At 43.2% G+C, this 19,926-nt stretch overlaps 1 protein-coding gene across 1 annotated transcript in view; it reads right to left on the minus strand.

Annotated features, from left to right (window-relative positions):
- Positions 1 to 968: 968 nt before the first annotated feature.
- The window catches only part of hiw (MYC binding protein highwire), a 266,470-nt gene continuing 247,512 nt past the window's right edge, over positions 969 to 19,926 (minus strand). The window contains exons 76-78 of the mRNA XM_050182883.3: positions 14,760 to 14,867; positions 11,654 to 11,819; positions 969 to 1,188 (exon numbers count right to left, since the gene is read on the minus strand). Of these exons, the coding sequence (XP_050038840.1) occupies positions 1,073 to 1,188; positions 11,654 to 11,819; positions 14,760 to 14,867 (390 nt within the window). The 3' untranslated portion in view covers positions 969 to 1,072. The remainder of the gene's footprint in view (positions 1,189 to 11,653; positions 11,820 to 14,759; positions 14,868 to 19,926) is intronic.

Raw genomic sequence — 19,926 nt, forward strand, 5'->3', positions numbered from 1 at the left:
GTACGAGTGCTGTTGAGTCCCACATATTCCATGTCTAGCCCATGGCACTCCTGGCACTACAAAGCCCTAAAGAGAGAGGATTAAAGTTTGCCTTTGTGACCAGAGCTTTTGTGTGGTGTGAATGAAACAGGCTAGATACTAGATACTCCATGTGGTCAGAGTCTAATTAGGGCTCTAAATGGTGATTCTAGCCACTCTCTAAACTGATTAAAGCTTATGCACTATTGAAAACATGGTACTGCTAGTGTTCGAGCACTGCTTTTCAGTGAATGAAGCTTTTAATAAGCAGAAGAAGCACTTCTGGTCCTTTTAGGTTCTGTTTAAAAGATTTCACAGTGTTTCAGCAGAAATTCTCCTTTTCATGGTAAATGCTGACCAGAATAATGCCCTTAATCTAATGCCCCAACAAAGCCTCATTTGTTACCAACTGCAAAGAGGTGTCGTGTTTATTGATGATGGTGCAATGGAAATATCAAATACAATGACAAAAGGGAGGGACTTGTGATGGTACCCACAAAAATGAAAGTGTTTCCTGTAAGCCATACTCATAGTGTAATGGTGTATTCATACTTTCATCAGTCACCTGCTAGCACATGAAGGAAAAGCTGCCAATTTTTGCATGTGTGTTCGCACTCATCCATACCATAAAAGATGGGGCAACAACTTACGTCAATACTTCTGCTTCTGCATTACATACAGCGAGATGTCTCACTGTACCTAACGGCATTTGCCAACATCAGAAAGTTTCGTCTCTCCATCTTTTAAATACGCTTGGCAATGGCAAAATTAAAAAAAAAAAATGAAGGTAGTGAACTAACTGAGAATGTGGCTCAACTACAACATTTTTTCACAACATCCACTTCTCCTGGTCTAGCCAGTAAACGCACACAAGAAGCAATGTATTCTAAAAAGTGATCAGCTGAGAACTTGGTGCCCCGAGTGTGCTCAGTCAAGAAGCAATGCACAAGTAGGCAATGCATAACCTTGCATATTATTTTCATATATAATACATGACCAGAAAAAAAAGGAACAAAGCCTCAATGAGATAAGTGTTCCTTAGATCACATGTTTCCTAGAAAGTGTGTGTATTTCGACACACTCCACATCCCAGGGCAAATTCTTCACCCGTAGGCGGGTGCTTGATGTGAAGAGGGCACTCTTCTCCTTCGAGTTGCTTGGCCTTGGGTCCTGCACAGAGTCCATCAAACTTCTGTTAAGTGCCTAGTCGTGCAAAAACAAACTTTTAAGAACTCTCAATCAGGCATGTCGAACATTTAGCCTGCAGAGCGTTTAGCAGCATAGGTTCCAAAGATTTTAGGCTTTGCCAATATGTGCAGTAGCACTACTTGCACTATATTAATCATACATTACGAAGGCTAATGAAACACAGGTAGACCTGTGTGTAGGAATACACAAAGCGATAATTCATGCAACAGACTCCTGTAGCACACAGACCAAAATAATGGAAACTACAAAAAGAACTCGCGACTACACATGGCAGCCATTTATCATCGTACCTTTTTCTTCTGCCTTGTCTGTAATCGTAGGTTGTATGGTACAGTAATCATGTACCAATTAGCTCAGATGAAACCATTTTTGTAGTAATAGGTAGCTTTGCATTTTAAGGGATGGAACTAGAGAAAGATCAATATGCAAAGGCCAAGTGCAATTTCCTGAACCCAATAATGCTGTATTTACTCAATTATAAGGCGGTCACAATTATAAGACAAGGGTGCAGTTGGAAGACCCAAGAAAAACAACTTGCGTACGTACACTAATATAAGGCAATATAGAGTAGCCGACGGATTATTCAGACTCGGCAGGGATTGCCCAAAATACCGAATAATCAGAAGCCACAGGAATAATTACAATAATCAGTGCTGGTTATATGCGAATTTCGCCCTGAAGTCAAGCCTCAAAACGAAATTCGCATATAACCCACACGTTGCCCTTACTGTTAAATTTGTTTGAATTCTTGATGTGGGTTATATGCGAGGTGAGTGGGAGGGAGTTACTTTGACGCTAAGGATTCTGGTAAAAGAACCTTGCCTTAATTAGAATAAAGACGGTACATTATGGTACATGGCACACTTTCTCAGGTATCCCAGGTGTATCCCATAGCTTGAGCCAAGCGTCAGAAAATGTACATCTTGGGCAATCGAGGTCATGGCATATCGTTCATAGTTGTCCTTAGTTACCCCGAGTATTTTTTGAAGTTCAATTAGTTAGGCTAAGTTCAATTATGCCAATTTTTAAACAAACATTTTATGGCATAAGTTTGATGCAAAATTTGTAAAGCATGGTCAAAAACATCTAACAAAATTGTTTCCATAATGCTATCCTTTCCACGAGTCTTCTTTCTGGGTTCTGAAGAAAGCTGACGAAATATGGAAAAAAATGACATTGCTGTGCGCCTGGTTTGCAATGCTCTCAATCATGTTTCCAAAGAACGAAGGCTGCAAGTCCAATTGTAAATAGAAGCAATTGGCCTTGGCAACTAGACAGTCACGTAGGTACCACAGTTGCAAAGATAAAAATCTGCCATGGTCCAACATAGCCAGTGCTGAAAGTGGATCGAAACACACTTGTTAGCTTCCTTTATGACGGGCATGCAAGTTTATTTCTTTGGAGATAAGGCTCGGAGCACTGCAAAAAAGATGCAAAATTATACAGTGACACCTTTTTTCTATTTATTCATATTTTGTGGGCCTTCTTCACAGCCCAGAACAAACCACCACGTAAAATATAATGTCATCAACACATCTTCATCAGGAGTTTCTGAGCCCACTCAACAACTTCCTTGACCAAACATATGCCCTGAAGTGACTATAAATATTTGCACAAGTGCTTTTACGAATTAGCTAACTAATCAAACTCCAAAAAATACCCTGAATAACTAAGGACTACTGTGAAGAACAATATGTTGCTGGTCTCAATCACCTATGATGATTCACTTTTTTTTTAGAAAGCTTGGTTAATTTACATAAGCCACCCAGTTTTGAGGCTCCAGTCAGTTCAACTTTGTGTGATTGTGCTATTTAATAACATAAATTTCATCTATTTGAAGCGATAGGCATTTTGAGAAATTTGTGCTATGCAAGAAGATTCAAACATTATTGAGTATGGGATAATTTGAGCCAAGGGTGTGTGCTTAAGTGAAGTAAAGGAACAATGAGTCACTATTTTACAGGGAGTGCTGCAGGCAGCAGATGAGGCTCACCAAAATACAATACGATCAGAAGTTTGAGTTCTTGATGGCACAGTTAATACACACATCCATGCTGCATAAACACTAGAATACAAATGACCACAGGCTTTCCTGCCAGTACATTACAATAATAGGAGTGAGCTGTGGCAGCAGGTGCCATAGAAAGAAGGTCTTGCTCAATTCTCTTCCTGCAAAAGAATTGTTGTTTGTTAGCAGCAGTTTATCTTGTAGCTTGCAGGACAGGACCTTCAGCTATCAAGTCACTGCAACTTACTACCCTCTCCTTGTATGTTCCACAGCACTGTTTCAATCAATTTGACAAGGTATTTTTTGCTTTTCCACTACTATATTCTCTCTACTAATGTGCACAGATAAGTTACTACTAAAAATGAAACTCAAAAGTGCACGAGGTGTGGCATAGTGTGTGCATTTTTTCGAATACTACACTCGTATTGTTGCTACAAAACACTTGGCATAGCCTCTTTCCCTGCCATTTCCTCCCCAGGGCAGGGTACCAAACAGCACATGTCCAGCTGGCCACCTTGTCCCTCGTCCTTGACATGCCCCCAATCCTTACTGCGCTGTGTTAATTGTATCACGATGAATAACCAACATACCCAAACCTATTCCCTTTTGACCACCTTGCCTTTTCTTCTCTGTTCCTCAGTCTCTCTGGTAATCCAAACAATTTTATGTTAAGAAATTAGAAGCACTCCTTCACAATGTCATTTACCCATTTGTCCAATAGGTACATCTTGGATAACTAGTAGGTATGACATTGAGTAGGGTGGTTTTCTGGGCCAGTTGGTGCATGATGACAGTATGATGGTTCCAGCAGGTAGAGATGCGAGAACTTAAAAAAAGAATGCACAGGACAATGCTGGACTTACAACTGAAGTTTAATGCGAACAAATTCTGTAGATCGCTGCCACGCATGCATAAAAAAGGAAGCAAAGCAACATAGATAACACCTTCCCCAGGCCCTCAACAGATGCTTAGCATGGTACCTTTAGAGTTAGATTTATAAATTCATGTTCCTTATTGGTGAGATGGACCGTAGGTTCACCCACACATAATTTTATGCCCAACACGCTGATGTAGAAAGCACAATAGACTGGAAAGAGAGATATTCAAAGCTTACTACATAAGAAAGTTGGGTGCACAATTACGTGTGAGTGATCCTCATTGGTTGGAATTCTGTAGATGAAATGTTTGTGGGCTGTGATAGCGGTGGGTGAATAGTGATTTTTGAGACTGAATCGAATATCGAATACTTTTCGAATAATGAATAGCCATTATCACTATTAATATAAAACAATATCCATATACCAGTATTCTTAAAATTGGCGATGTCCTGTTATTACGTAGCATGTTATGAAGCACTGCTTATTAAAAGCACAAATGAAGCATTAGGAGCAAACACGTAGTCTCTTCGCATGTGCAGGACTCTTCAGACAGCGCAAATGATAGCTGTACAGCCTATAAAGTATGGCTACCTAAGTGACGTAGCCTGCTCCACTATGCAAGTTCTCATGTTTTATGTCTATAGTACTATGCCTGTGGGGGAGAAAATTTACTTTATTATAGCTCAAATTTTATGTTTATTTGGGTGCAGTTGTAACTTCAGTTGTAAGTCCAGCATTGTCCTGTGCGTTTCTTTTTATGAAGTGCTCGTGTCTCTGCTTGCTGAAACCATGACACTGTTAGTATGACATTATTTGATATCACAGCGCACAAGCATTTCCTCTATAGAATTCTAACCAAAGAGTACTGGTATCCAACCATGTGTAATAGAAAATTATGACAAACACATCGGGTTAAGGTAGGAGGCCACATTCAAGAGTAAATTTTTTTCACAAGATTTAGTTTTTGATTTATTATACTTTATGTATGCCCAAACATTCAGAAACATTTAGCAAAATAAGTTATCTTCTTATTGTGGTTAGTTTGACAGTTACAGCAAATTTCCCAACCCATACCCTCATATTGCAAAACCGAAATCACATTGCATTGGTTCCGAAAATCAGTACTGTTTCTTTTATATAAATATTATTCGAAATACTTTTTTCATTTTAAGTTGTCTGTAACATTAAAGGGACACTAAAAGTTACTATGAAGTGAAGTTACAGTGATAAAGCAATGCTCTAGAACATCTAAGGCGTCAATATAATCACGAACAGAGCTTTAGTAACCGAGAAATTGGGGTAAATGCATGACACGATTTGAGACCCCCCAGCGACATTCCGGTACTAGCCTGATGATGAAGGCACTCCTCATCATAATTTATGTCACTAGTACTCAACTATATACTCGTATTAAAAAGATCGTTTCATTAGGTTATATGACAGAAGAAAATGCTACTTGTCTACTTCTGTTCGATTCTAAGAAAAAATAACATTTTGACGTTACCCTTCAGTAGGGTCGAAAGGTTTCGTTTTCGCTCGACTCTGCGCGCTCGACTCTGCACCGCGCTCACTTTGGAGTTTCAGTTGTTTTGTTATCGCGTCGTGCTGCGCTGGTTCTGCTGGCTTGCGAAACTTGCATTTGGAACAAGCAGTGAGAATGCCACGTCCATGTGATGTCATGGGATGCGCGAACAGTCTGCGGAACTTGGCCAAGGGCAGTTGCAGTGGCGAATCCAACGTTACTTATCACTGTGTGCCAACGAGTGAACTTCTCCGTTCGAAGTGGTTAAGTGCCGTACCTCTGCCACAGTGCGTTGGCAAAGAGCCGAAAAATCGCATAGTATGCTCGCTGCACTTTCGTCCAGAGGATTACGAATTCAACGCCGACTTACTGAAGTCGTGTGGAGTGCCTTTCAATGCAATGCTTTCCAGTAGCGCTGTTCTGTCGATCTTACCTGCATTCTCCGAAGCGCAAGAACAACTGCAGCTCGAAAACGGGGCGGCGAGTGCGGCATTTGGTTTTCATGAAGGAAAAGCTACAAATGTGCGAATATGTACAGCCATGACATACAGTTGCCATCGTAGTACACAACGAGGCCGGCAGCGCCTTAAATCGCTGAAGTAGAGCCCAGCATCGCGAGCTAATACGTCGTTGTGAGGGTCGTCCATTGCAACGAGCATCAAAGTTGGCGTCATAAAATAAAGAACCAGCTCATCGTCGTGCGCTTTCCCTTCCGCTAGCCATCATAGTTCCGCTTTCGCGCTGCTGTCGGCTCTGTCTTGGCTCTGTTTCTGGCCGCGCGCTTGCATTTTGCGCAGAAAAGCCGTAGCGCCGTCTGCGGGCGCCGTTTTACTCACCGACGGCGCAACGCCACTATAAGACCATGATGTTACCACTTCTTGATCGGAGCACGGGCAATTTGAACTGCGCTAGAAGTACGCGGATGCTTTAGAACGCATTTTCTGTTAAAATAAGTCTCTTCGCATGAAACAAGCTTTTCGAGGTTTCTGGGTTGGTATTTGAACAGTCCACGTTGACTTAATATTAACCTTTAGTGTCTCTTTAATGGGTATTTTTGTATTTAGTTGTGCATTTGTTGTTCTTTTAAAAGCTCTAAAGATGGCCACAAAGCCCCTATGTGCTGTTTTTGACATGTTTCTCATTGTTTAAAACGCTTGCTTACATTTATATTTTTTCAAAACAAGATTTTGCTACATCCGGTATTACAGAAATATTGATAACTTATTTCTGAATGCATATTTTAAAACGAAATATTGTACATTCATTCCTCACATAGAGATGTGTGCAACGAACTAGGACAAAAGAAATCAATAAAATATCTTTGAATTTACTGCTCATATTGTAAATAAATTTGGTCTAAATTGAAAATTTTTTCACTTTGGTTAGTTTTTCAAACATTACTTCCTTAATATTTATCACATTACATTTGTCCTAGTTCATTGCATAGGTCCCACACTTAGCTACTCAATTCAGAAATTCATTAGTTACTTATCATTGCTGGTGCAACTAGCCCTTTTAACACATTTTATGAGAAAAATTACCTGCCAAAAGATTAAATAGACCATTTTTGCACTTTAAATAGTTGGGTAAGGTAAAGCATGCTTATTCAGAAAGAAAATGTGTTTTCAATCCTTGCTTCTGATTAAAAAAAAAAATTTGTGTCTGTGTGGCCTCACATATTAAAAGTGCAACATACTTGCACTATGCGATAGGAATGAGGGGATCTGAGGAGGTTTCATATTTTGTTAGTTACACCCACATCGAGGCAACAAACAATGAAACCAGAGAAAGCACAGGGAAAATTAGTTAAGTTTAAATGAAATGAAGCAATAATAAAGAAGAGAGATATGAAAGCAGACGAAAAACACCTTGCTGCCGGTAGGAGCTCAACCCACTTTTCACTCATTGCGTAGCAAGGTCCTCAATTTTGGTAATCTTGATGCCATGAGGTAGCGTACGAGGGTTTATTGACCAGTTGCCTGCTCACATACTAGCTTACATATACTATGTTAAGCATGTGATTAAAAGGATGTTCCACATCCACTGCCAAGGCTGTGAGCGGCGCTGGCTAGGAAAACCACTGCCACCCTTGTGCGCATACACAAATACTGAAAAAAGTGGATGGGAGGACTGCCACTATGGTAGCTTAATTTGTAAAGCACAGAGGGGGTAATCCAGAAGATGCGAGTTCAGCTCCCAGCTGCAGCAGGTTGTCTATTTGTCCAGTTTCATTTCCATTTTCCTTAGTAGTTCCACATTTCTATGTGGCATGACAACTGATTTCCCCTATGCTTTCACTGGCTTCATTGTTTGTTTTCTTCATATAGTTGTAACTTGCAATAAACATGAAGGTGATAAACACAGTATGGATTGCTGCTAGTGAACTTAACCAGCATGAGAAACTGCAGATGTAAGAAAATAATAGTGGACAAGACAGTATGAAGGAAGGAAGAGAAAGGTCAGACCATGGTGTTACTTTTCGTGACATCGGTTAGTGGCATTCTGCCATAGTCAGTTAAACCTAGATTTAACGAAACCATGATCTGATTATGAGGCACGCCGTAGTGGGGGACTTCGGAAATTTCGACCACTTGGGGTTCTTTAATGTGCACCTAAATCTAAGTACACGGGTGCTTTTACATTTCCCCCCCCATCGAAATGTGGTCGTCGTGGCCAGGATTTGATCCCGCGACCTCGTGTTTAGCAGCCCAACACCATAGCCACTAAGCAACCACGGCGGGTGATTTAACAAAGTAGAAAAAATTGGCAATTTGCTTCATTATATACAAATTTCATTATATGGAAATCCAAAACTCTTATGCAATTAAGTACAGTCGCCAATGAATTTTGCTTACTAGGCAGGGTTTGCAAAATCTTTTAATTATTGGACAATCGGAAAAAGCAAATTTGGATGAGAAAAATATTTATCTTGTTACATTTGAGAGTCGGTGATGAAAGATGCGGTTTCATGCTGTGCTGACAGCATTTCACATTAGGGGTATGAAGCGAATCCAGCCAGACTTTCGCGCCAACTCCACCCTCGTGATGCACAGTGTCGACCACCGTGGGACAATACTATCATGAAAAGTGCCGGCAGTGGGGAGCGAACGCTTCGTCTGCCTTTCGCTTCAACACGTCATCACCGCTCAAGATTATACAGCCTCCAGATGTAAAGGTGCAGGAAGACATCACACATAACGCCACACCATCTAAGCATGCCCACTCTTTGCACACGCCAAGGATTACCTCTAAAACAGGGCGTGTGGGCTGCGTGCATGCTGACAGCGATTCGCAGTCATGGTTTAGCTAGAAAAGGAGATAAAGGAAATGCGGGCCAACCAGCTTGCCAGCTCCTTCGCATGCGCTTGGATGTGTTACCGCAACCTCGCTCCCCTCCCTCTTTTCCCTTGCTCACGTGGGAAGACTCAAAAAGACAGCACTCATGAAGCCAACATGCTACTCAGTTCACCCTTGCAAGCTTTCACTTGCACCTAAAGCATACAGTGCACGGGACCAGAGAGGATCTTATCGCACTTGGACTTTATACATAACATGATGCTGTTCCACTCTGGCCGTTCTTGGTCATGGTGAATGCAATTTCAGACGAATGCAATTCAACCATTTGACCATCTGCATCCACATGAGAGTTTCCATTTATTGCCTCAGTATTCTTTTATGGCGGCAGTGAAATTTCGTTATATTGAAATTGTGTAAAGCACACTTTGTTATACTATTGAGGTTTAAAATACATAGTGTTCTATAGACAATAAGTTATAAAAGTTAAACACTTAATTATATAGAGAATTTCGTTATATCAAGGTTATATCAGATATATATATATATATATATATATATATATATATTCCATCATCTCCTTTTTTACAACTGCAACTCATACTGCCCCATCTACTCTACACCAAAGTTGCCTCTGGAATGATTCTGGAATAATTTTTCACATTTTCAAACACCAAGAATGGAACAGGAAGGGTATGATGGCACCTGCCTGGCAGATAGAATGGAAATTAAATAGGGGCCCAAGATTCCTGAATGGAGTTAGAATGGAATAGACACACTAGTTCTAAGGTGCTAAATGTTGATTTTTTTAAGCGAGACTACAAAACTGCCAAATTTGCAAATTAGACTAAACTAGACCTACTTAGTCAATTTATTGCATTTCTCAATTATTACTCAAGTCTGCTCTTTCAGGACCTACCTATAGATGACTAACTCTGCCACAATTATAACTAAACAATTAAACTAAACAAAATTATAACTAAACTAACTAAACACAACATGGTACACTACACATTTTATCATTTTGATGACCTGGAAATTTTTCTTTTTTACACTGGTGAAGTGCAGTGAGTTAACTTCTTGGTTTTAATGAACTGAACATATAGTTAAGGAGCTATGTTGCCAAGAATTATTCGATTTAGCAAGAGCATGCCTTGACCTATAGGACAAAGAGATGCAGACCATAAATGGCGCCGTTGCAAAGGTTGCACCCTGCATGAATCTACGGAGATTTCGCAAGTGCGCCATGTTTTTTCGCCCACTGTAGAGCACCCAGTAGGTGCCATGAAAGGCAGTCGGAGAGGTGTGCAGGAAAGTGGAGCCCGATAATATGCCAGTAAATGTGAAACAAGAAAAGACGGCATATTTCAGCAATTCCGTCGGCTCTGAACTCATTTACTGCGACAGCACCTTTCTCCTTAATGGCCACCATCTTGGTTTTGCTTGCGTGTTCTTTCCTCAAGTAAGTGAGCTCATCCACTATATGGGGGAACACGGTGTACTATTTTGTACTTTGCTTTACTCGAACTATTAATAATTAGAGAGATTACAAGCAACAACGCCCTGAAAAGTTAAAAGGCCACAAAGTGTGTTTGTCGTTGTGTTAAACAAATGTACACAATATTATTTTTTACGTGTCAAGACTCCAGCAATTTTTTGTGGCTAGGCACTCAAGTGCAAGTAGCAAACAATTATAGATAAAGCGGTTCATTTATTAAAATTGGAGAAATGGAATGGACAGGCTCAGTCACTCCAAAAGTGGGAATGGTCCGAATTTCACTATTCCAAGGAGTTAAAAGGAGTGCAATTACGGGGACCTACACTTCCAAAATGGAGTGGAAATGGAATGACGGCCTCCACTCCACAACTCTGCTCTACACTAGACTGTGCTAGCATGGCAAGCCTGTGTGTGGTCAATGCACAGTTTGTGAGTCCAACATTAGCAACTCTTGACACCATTGCTAATGCTGCTAGACTGAGAGAGTGCGTTTTTAAATGAAAAATGAAAAGTGACATCTTTTGCACTCGGCTACCAACATGACGCATAGACAGGGCCCCTCTACCTGTCCCCTCACTATAGATACTGCATATGATCCCACAGGGAGAGGAGTTGCAGCTGTGTGGAGGCCTGCCATCTAGCGTGCAAATTGAACTAAGGCAGTGAGGGAAAGCCACATGTCACTTTTGTAGGAACCAAGCTTGTTGTGACATCAATGATTGTGGTCAAGATGCGTGGTTGACCTGCCTTATTTATGACAAGAATAGAAATATCCCATTTCATGTGCCGATACATCAACTAATACAAGATCCTTCGCTGCGCACAACATGGTGACACCATCTGCCGAAACATATTCTAATCAGCAATCTTGAATGAGTACAAAATACACACACACAAAAAATTTGTTTACCATTTAATTTTTGCACTGAAAGAACAAAACAAGACAATTAACGGTTAAATTGCAGATGCAGTTGCCTGGGCATTGGTCTAAATGTAGGCACCAAACTGCAATGACACGGTGGTGCTGCCATTGCTAACTTTGTTAACCGTGTCCTAGCGGCGTCTTCTCCACGCCACGTGGTTTCTGCTTGAACCCCATTACCGCAAATGGTGAATAGAATGCAAATGCTTAACTCTCCTTGCCGTGGCAACATATACATTAGGTAAATCTACCTCTATCCTCTCAGCTCCCTCCCTCTTGAAATAGGAAAAAAGTGGTGCATTACCAGCAGGGCAGCGCGGCAGCTCCTGCTTGGGCAGGTTGGCCACCCGCTGAAAGTCGTCGTGGCAGGCGTTGCAAAAGTGGGTGGTGCCAAAGCAGAAGAACACTGCCACTGAGCAGCAGTAACGACATTTGTATTCCAGGAAGTCTGTCCCGTGCTTGGGGCACATCTGCAGGCACCAAATGGCGACACCAGCGCTATTACTGTTAGCAGGTGTATCTTCAAAGACCCTGACCATCAATATTCAGCGCCACTGTGTAAGCAAGCAGCAAACGTGCAGTAAAATGGCCAACTACATCAAAGAATATTGGCATGCATATTCCAGGTGATGGTGACACCCCCTGACCACCAAGACACCATTGAAAAAAATAAAGCTAAAAACTTCGGCCAACTGACTGACACCCGAAGAACAAGAAAAAGTGGAGTAATGCATGATATGAAAGAAATAAACCAGAACAAAATGTACATTCATTCTTTTCTTAAATATTGTAACAAGATGGTAGGAAGAGAAAACGGCATTCGTGACTCTAGATGGACTGAGTCCAATGTCATGCCGTTTGGGCTGTGCAATGCCCCTGCAACCTTTGAGCGCTTTATGGATATAATTCTGTGTAGCCTAAAGTGGGAGATTTGCATATGCTACTTTGATGACGTTGCGATTTTCAGTTGCACACTTAGTGAACACAGTCAGCACTCTGATGTTGTCCTCACCTGCATCAAGAACGCTGGACTAATTCCGAACTCAAAGAAGTGTAATTTCGGTGAGTGGCAAGCATTGGTGTTAGGTCATCTTGTGGATAAAGATGGCATCCGAACTGATTCACAGAATACTGAAGTCGGCAAAGCCTTTCAAGTACCATGGTCTGTGAAGGAGCAGTGTGCTTTCTTGGGACTGTGTTCTTACTTTAACCACATTCATCATTGGTTTGCTGCCATTGCTTGCCCATTGACATGTCTTCTACGAAATGAGGTACCCGTTGATTGTACTGCCGAGTGCAATGCCTCTTTTCGCCAGTTTAAGTTTCTTTTGATGTCACAACCTACTTCTCTGACACTCTGACCGTTCTGCACCAACAGAAATTCACACAGGTGCTAGTGGTGTGGGCATTGGTGCTGTACTGTCCGAAAGCTGTGGTGGCAGAGAACATGTTATTTCTTACGCCAGCCGCTCACTCAGCAAGCCAGCGCGTAATTACACCATGACTGAACAGGAATGTCTTGTTGTAACCTTTGCAGTTCAGAGGTTTTATTCATACTTGTACGGCCAACACTTCACAGTTGTCATGGACTACCACTCACTCTGTGTCATAAACCACCACTCAAGCTGTTGGCTTGTGAACTTGCGTGATCCACCTGGTCGATTTGTGTGCCAGGCCCTTATATGTACTTTAATACGAATATGATTCCACTGTATCCTACAAGACCGGGCAGCACCATGCTGATGTTGACTGCCTTTCAAAGATGCCACTTGGTTTCAGAGACTGTGACGCTGACAACTTAAACCACTACCTCACTTCCCTGGCACCTGCTTTTCCCAACAATGATGCATTCAATGCCGAGTAGCTGAAGGACCCGAGTTTACAGCCGTGCTTTACCACAATATGAAATTCTACACTAGCACGTCATTTTTATATTCGCGATGGCTTACTATATAAAGGGAACTACACTACAACTGGTGCACCCCTACTATTGGTGGTCCCCTAGAGCCTATGCTCTTCTGTTCTATGTGTCATGTACGATGACTCCACCTCAGGCAACTTGGGATCAGTGCAGACTTTGTACCGGGCTAAAGAATGCTTGTATTGGCCGAAAATGCGTCAGGCTACCAAACAGTACGTTGCCAGCTGCACAACATGTCAGCGTCATAAACATCCGAACAAAGCTCCCGCCGGTCAACTTCAGCCTGTGCTGCCTCCAAGCTTCCCATTGAGCAACATGGTACTAAGTTTTTGGCCCATTCCTGCAGTCCTCTGCAGGTAACCACTGGATAGCCATGTGTGTTGACTACCATAACCGTTACTGCGAGACAGCAGCCATCCCTACTGCCACTGCTGCTGCAGTCTCTCTTTTCTTGCTTCACTCCATCATCCTCCGGCATGGGCCACCTCAAGCAGCAGTGATCGTGGGCGCCAGTTCACCGCAGATGTTGTGGAAGAGCTGCTATGCTTGTGCACTTCTACCTTCCAACATTTGACACCATACCATCCCCAAACAAATGGATTTACAAAGCTTGACAACCGAATGCTTACCAACATGCTTGCAATGTATGTCGCATCAGATTATAGGAATTGGGATGAGATTCTACCATTTATGACATTTATGACCATTCAACACTGTGAGGCACGAGACGACTTGCTACAGCCTATTCTTTCTTCGGTATGCGCACCTGCCTCATTGTACTAGACACCATCCTCCCTTTGTCGACTACTGACGATCATTCTATAGCCAAGACACTCTGTCATGCCAAATTAGGCTCATAGGCTTGCTTGTCTATGCATGCTAGCTTTGCAGGATACACCAAAGGCAAGATACGACAGCCGCTACCACCCCGTTATCTATGTCGCTGGTAACTTGGTCTGGTTGTGGACCCCAGTACAGAAGCATGGTCTGTGCACAAAGCTTTTGGCACATTATGATGGCCCTTTTGTGATACTGCTTCAGCAAGGTGAACTATACCATAGCATGCCTCACCACCAATGTTCTGCCTGACCTCAAGTAATGCATGTCTCCAGGCTCAAACCATATACCCAGCATGAGGCCACCTGACTTGCCCAGCAGGCTTCATCTGTGTGAAGAGCAATGTAATGGCACATCTGTACACACGAAGAAAAGGCGAAGGAACTTTGCTTTTGTCTGGTGGCCTCGTTTCACCCAGTGATTCAGTGCCGAACCTTCTAAATAAAACACCTCCCATCTTGTGACAATATGTCAGAATGAAATGTGAACGAAGTGTGCCTTTTAGCTTTTGTACTGAGCTATCAAGTTATGCATTTTCCATATGCATCCTTGCTGCTACGATACCAAAACAATGAGACAGAAACCAATTTTTTCTCGATGTGTAAATTGTCACAAAATCTAGCAAAGGTGGCAATTGCTGAATTGGCTGTACCTGTGCCCTTGAGATGTCAGAACAGCCGCCGCAGACAAGTTCAGCTGGGTTGTATTCATCCACTGGGCCTGCCTCGATGTCACATCGTACTTCACCACCATAATAAGCCTGAAAATGCAGCGCATCCCAACATGTTGTGCATTTCATCACTAAAGGTGCTGACATATGCCTGTGCATGCACAAACACAAGCAAGCCCGCAGGAAAGCACAAATGCCTTGGACACTGTCCGTGTCCGGGGGTGCAAAAATTCAGTAAAGTTACTGTGACTGCACAAGTACAGCTAAACTTTGATATAACAATGTTGATAAAATTGGTAATTTGATTTGTAATGTTGAAATTACGCTATCTTAAAATGCGACCTTTTATGCAACTAAAGTACAGTTGCTGATTAACTTTTCTTACATGGAATGGACCGCAAGATTTTCTGAATTAGCGAGCGATCGGGAAAGAGCAAACTTGAATGAGAAAAAATGAATTATGTTTAATTTAGGAGTCCAATGGGACCCTGATCATGAGAAGAAAATTTACAGAAGAATAAAAATGGGTTGGAGTGCATATGGCAGACATTGACAGATCCTGACTGGAAGTTGACCACTGTCATGGAAAAGAAAGAAGGAATCAATGCATTCTACCAGTGCTAACATATAGGGCAGAAACTTGGAGACTGACAAAGAAGCTCGAGAACAAGTTAAAGGGACACTAAAGGCAAATAATAAGTAGACGTGGACTGTTAAAATATCATTCCAGGAACCTCTCAACGCTTGTTTCGTGCCAAGAAAAGACTTAGTTTACGAGAGAATAGCATCTGAAAGGACCGAATACCTATTTCGCAATTCAAATCTCCCACTACCCAACTGAGGGAGTGGTGACGTTGCATGCATCATCACCACCCTTTGCTGCCTTCAGTGAGTAAAACGGTGCCCGACAGATGGCGGCACCAAGCCAAGACAGAGCGGTGGATTCGCCGCTGCAGCTGCTTTTTGGTAAAGAGGCGTAGACCGTTCAGGCATCCCGTGACATAACCTGGAAGTTGAATTCTCCGCTACTTGCAGTTTCTGCGAGTTTGGTGAGCCAGCAAAACCAGCGCAGCAATATGCGATAACAAAACTGCTGAAACGTGAAAGCGTGGGCGGCTCAGAGTCTAGCGAAAACGAAACCTTTCGTCCACCCGCGTTGTTGTCAAGGGCAATTTCAATGAGTTCTTTTTTCTAAAAATGATATAGAACTGGATAAGTAGCATTTTATTTGGTCTTATAATACAATACAATAACGTTTTTTGCAATGAGTAGTTGAGTGCTAGCGACAGAAGTTAACTGAGGAGTGCTTTCGTTATCGGGCAAGTGCTTGAATGTCCCGGGGGAGCCTCTAATTATGTCCTGCATTTACCTCAGTTTCTAGATTATGAAGGTCCTGTTTGAGATAATATTGATGCCTTAGAGATTCTCAAGCACTAATCTATCACTTTAGCTTGACTTAATATTCGCCTTTAGTGTCCCTTTAAAAGGAAGCTGAAGAGTTCTCCAGAAAAAATGAGTGAAGAGCTGTACGCAATGGTTTTCAACCCTCCGAATCCGAATATTGCATCGAAATTGAGCGAAAGAAAGTGCAAACAGGTTTTATTTCGATGAAAAGTGCAGCAGCAGACTCGGGCAGCTCGTGACGTACAAATTGGTGTTCGTCCGGACCGGCCGCTGCCGCCACACATGAAGCACGGTGCAAGGTGGTTTGACGCTGTGGTTTGGCGAGATGGTAATGGTAAATTTCGAGAGCTTGCGTTTCTCTGAGGACTTTGGTGTTGCTCCCTACATGTATACGTAGCTGGCCTCTCCAAGAAGCAAAAGATGCTGGTAGCAAGCAGTACTTTCGACGCGAACGAAAGCGAAGTGTTAGCATCTCCTCATGTTAGAAATGTTCTTTTGTGAGTATGTTTTTTGCAAAGCTGTATTCAGCGATCCAGTGAGTTCGTTTCCGGGCAAAACAACTGTACTGTTATGTTCCTGCATGCCTCCTCGTGGAACGTAAGGAGGGATGCAATCCCTGGCATTTGTGCGCTGCCCCAAAGCTGTCGGCAATCTACACAGACGGTTTACATGCGGGAAAAGTTTTCCGGCTCTTGTAGCACGTGTAGTAGGCAGCAAATTCCATCGGCTACGTAAGACAGCCGCTTTCTCCCTGCGCGCGAGGGGGAGCACAGCGTCCTGGCTTGCGCTGCCTTTCAAACACATGAAAACTTTACACTTGCACTGCATTATGGTAGCTGCGTGTTGGCTGTTTCACAACACACGTGTGAATAGAAAATTAACGGCGGTTTGCGACCAAACCAGCGTCAAGGGTTGGAGATGAACATGTACCTTCCGTTCAGTGTGCTAACACGAAGGAGCTAGCAATAAATCAAAATCCAGGTTTGGACAAGTTTGTGTATTCATAATGTCTTCCAAGACCAGTTACCATCCGTCCGCCCGCACCCGTCCCGCCTTTGTGCGTTCGTTGCCCCGACCTTTTCGCGCTGCGTTTAGAAAGCCTGCAAGCAGAAAGTCGTACTCTCACTCATTCACGCCTTATTGATAAACTCTGGTAGTAATCGTCGTCATGGAAGTGGTTAGAGCACAGCACTGTTGTTCTTGAGTGCTTGAAATTCTTTCGTTTCACAGCAGCCCCCCACTTCAATTGATGCTGCGCACATCAGCTACCACTCTGCATACACACAAACAAAGGAATGCAGGCTCGAGCGAGGCAGATTATGACGGCACGCACACAGAAACAAGCGCAGTCAGGCACGTTCGCGGAGACTGCGAAGGAGCGGAACACCAGTGCTGACATCACTACGGCGCAGTTTCCGGTCTCCACTCGCATCGTCAGCGTCAGCAGCAGCACGCGGCGCTCGACGGGGGGGGCGGAGTGACAGTGCAATTTTAACCGGCGATTATGTCGTTCCTAAGTGAAAAATCCCGCCCAAAATTTTATGTGCATGGTTTATAAGGTTCCCGCATCCGTATATGAGCGTATTATTGAATTCGACAGACTCTTCAGCTTCCCTTTAAAGACTGCGCAAGGAGTGATGGAACGAAGAATCTTAAGTGTAACGTTAACAGACAGGAAGAGAGCAGTATGGATCAAAGAGCAAATGGAGATAGTCGGTATTCTAATTGACAATAAGAGAGAAAAATGGAGCTGGGCAGGCAATGTAATGCATAGGAGAGATGAACCGGTGGGCCATTAGAGTTACAGAACGGATGCCAAGAGAAGGAAAGTGCTGTTGAGGATGGCAGAAAACTAGGTGGGGTGATGAAATCAGGAAATTCGTGGGTGCAAGTTGGAATCCATTGGCGCAGGATAGAGGTAATTGGAGATCGCAGGGAGAGGCCTTAATCCTGCAGTGGACATAAAATAGGATGATGATGATGAAAGACACGGTTTCACGTCGTGTTGACAATATCTTCAGATCAGTGGTACAAAGCGAAGCCAGCCACGCTTTTAGTTTCACTCCATGCCCACAGCTGATAGTATGGCCTGCAGTGGGACGCCGCTTTCATGAAAAGCACCGGCAGCGGGGAGTAAATGCTTTGTCTGCCTCTCGCTTCAACATGTCTCTGAAACTCAAGATTACGCAACCTCCAGCACTAGGTTGCATAATGGGAAGACAGCACACATGACGCCAAGCCAACTCGGCACACTCACTCTTCCGCATGTGACAAATAACCTCTAAAACAGGGTATGCAGGCTATGTATGCGCTCAGCTGCACTGACAGCCATGAGCAGCCAAGCCATGCTAAAATAGGAAACGTGCACTAACATGCCCCACTTTTCCTTGCTCACGCGGGAAGACAACACTCATCAAGCTATCATCCTTTTCGGCTCACCCTCGCAGTTTCTGAACAATTTCTGAACACTGTATATGTAGTTACAATGAATATATATAGCAAAAATTACGCTTACATAGAACAAAAATAGCAGTGACTTCCAATATATTGAACGTCAAGCGGCGCTAAAGTGTCCCCAGTAGTTGGCTTTCCCTCATGGCAGCGGGGAAACCCAGCGGCGCAGCTCCATGCACCCGTTCTGCCTACCATGATGACGATGTGTTGTGTGAGCTGTCGACACCTCCCTGCAGAAAATGATCCTGGCCCGCCCGCAGCGCTTGCTCAGACAACCAATCAGAGGCTCTTGTGCCCTCGTCGTGCAAGATGGTGGAAGTGCGAGTGGTCTTACTGCTTTTCTGGTTCACTGTGTTTGCACCTTGTGGGCCTTCTCCTGCAGTGCTGCCGTGATTGCATAGCACGAAGCAACAAAATTTGCCTTCAGCCGTGAAGCTTGAAATCGTGAATCAAGTTGAACACGGTAAGAAGTCGGATGTCGCCGCAGCATGCAAGATTCCGAGAAGCACTCTTAGCAAGATCTTGAAGGAAGAATAAGGGGAAGATTAGGGTTTCAAGCGGACAAACTCGCGACTCGGTACACATGGCGCCCGACACTACGCATGGCGACGTCGAGGCGGCTGTGTGCAAGTTGTTTATCCGAAATTGCTTCAGACGTGCCGGCTTTCGCGTGCTTGGTGGTGACTGAAAATTTTGATGAGTCCGACGAAGCCATTGGCGGGGTCACCGAAGTTTGGAACGAGATGTCAGAATTTTCAGAAGCCGTTGACAGATCAATGGCCGACTAGTTTGTGAGTGCAGATGGTGGTGCCGCAACCACGGGAGACCCCGAAAACGAAGACTAAATTGCTGACATCGTACTGAGCACAAGTGATATTGGGCACAACGAGGAATGCAACGACGATCCTTTGCCGATATCATCCGAGGTGATTGGTGCACTCGCACTAGTCCGGCGCTTCTGCACGAATGTGGGAGATTGTGGCCTCAGTTGCTCTGACTATTTAGACAACGTGGAGAAGTACGTGCGTCACAGGCAGCAAAACTGCCCAAGCAGAATACAGCACTATTTCATGCAAAACTAAGCTAGTTTCATCAATAAAGTGTGTTTATAAATGGTATGTGCCTTTATAATGCCCAATTCTTAAGGTTTATATCGAATTATGCCCTATATCGAACTGATAGGCGTTTTCTTGCGAGTTCGATATAACCGTGTTTGACTGTAGTTTATTATATTAAGAATTTCATTATATTAAAGTTTGTTATATCGAGGTTTAACTGTACTCATTTTTGT

The sequence above is a fragment of the Dermacentor andersoni genome, chromosome 4 (genome assembly GCF_023375885.2).
Source record: "Dermacentor andersoni chromosome 4, qqDerAnde1_hic_scaffold, whole genome shotgun sequence".
Lineage (NCBI taxonomy): Eukaryota > Metazoa > Arthropoda > Arachnida > Ixodida > Ixodidae > Dermacentor > Dermacentor andersoni.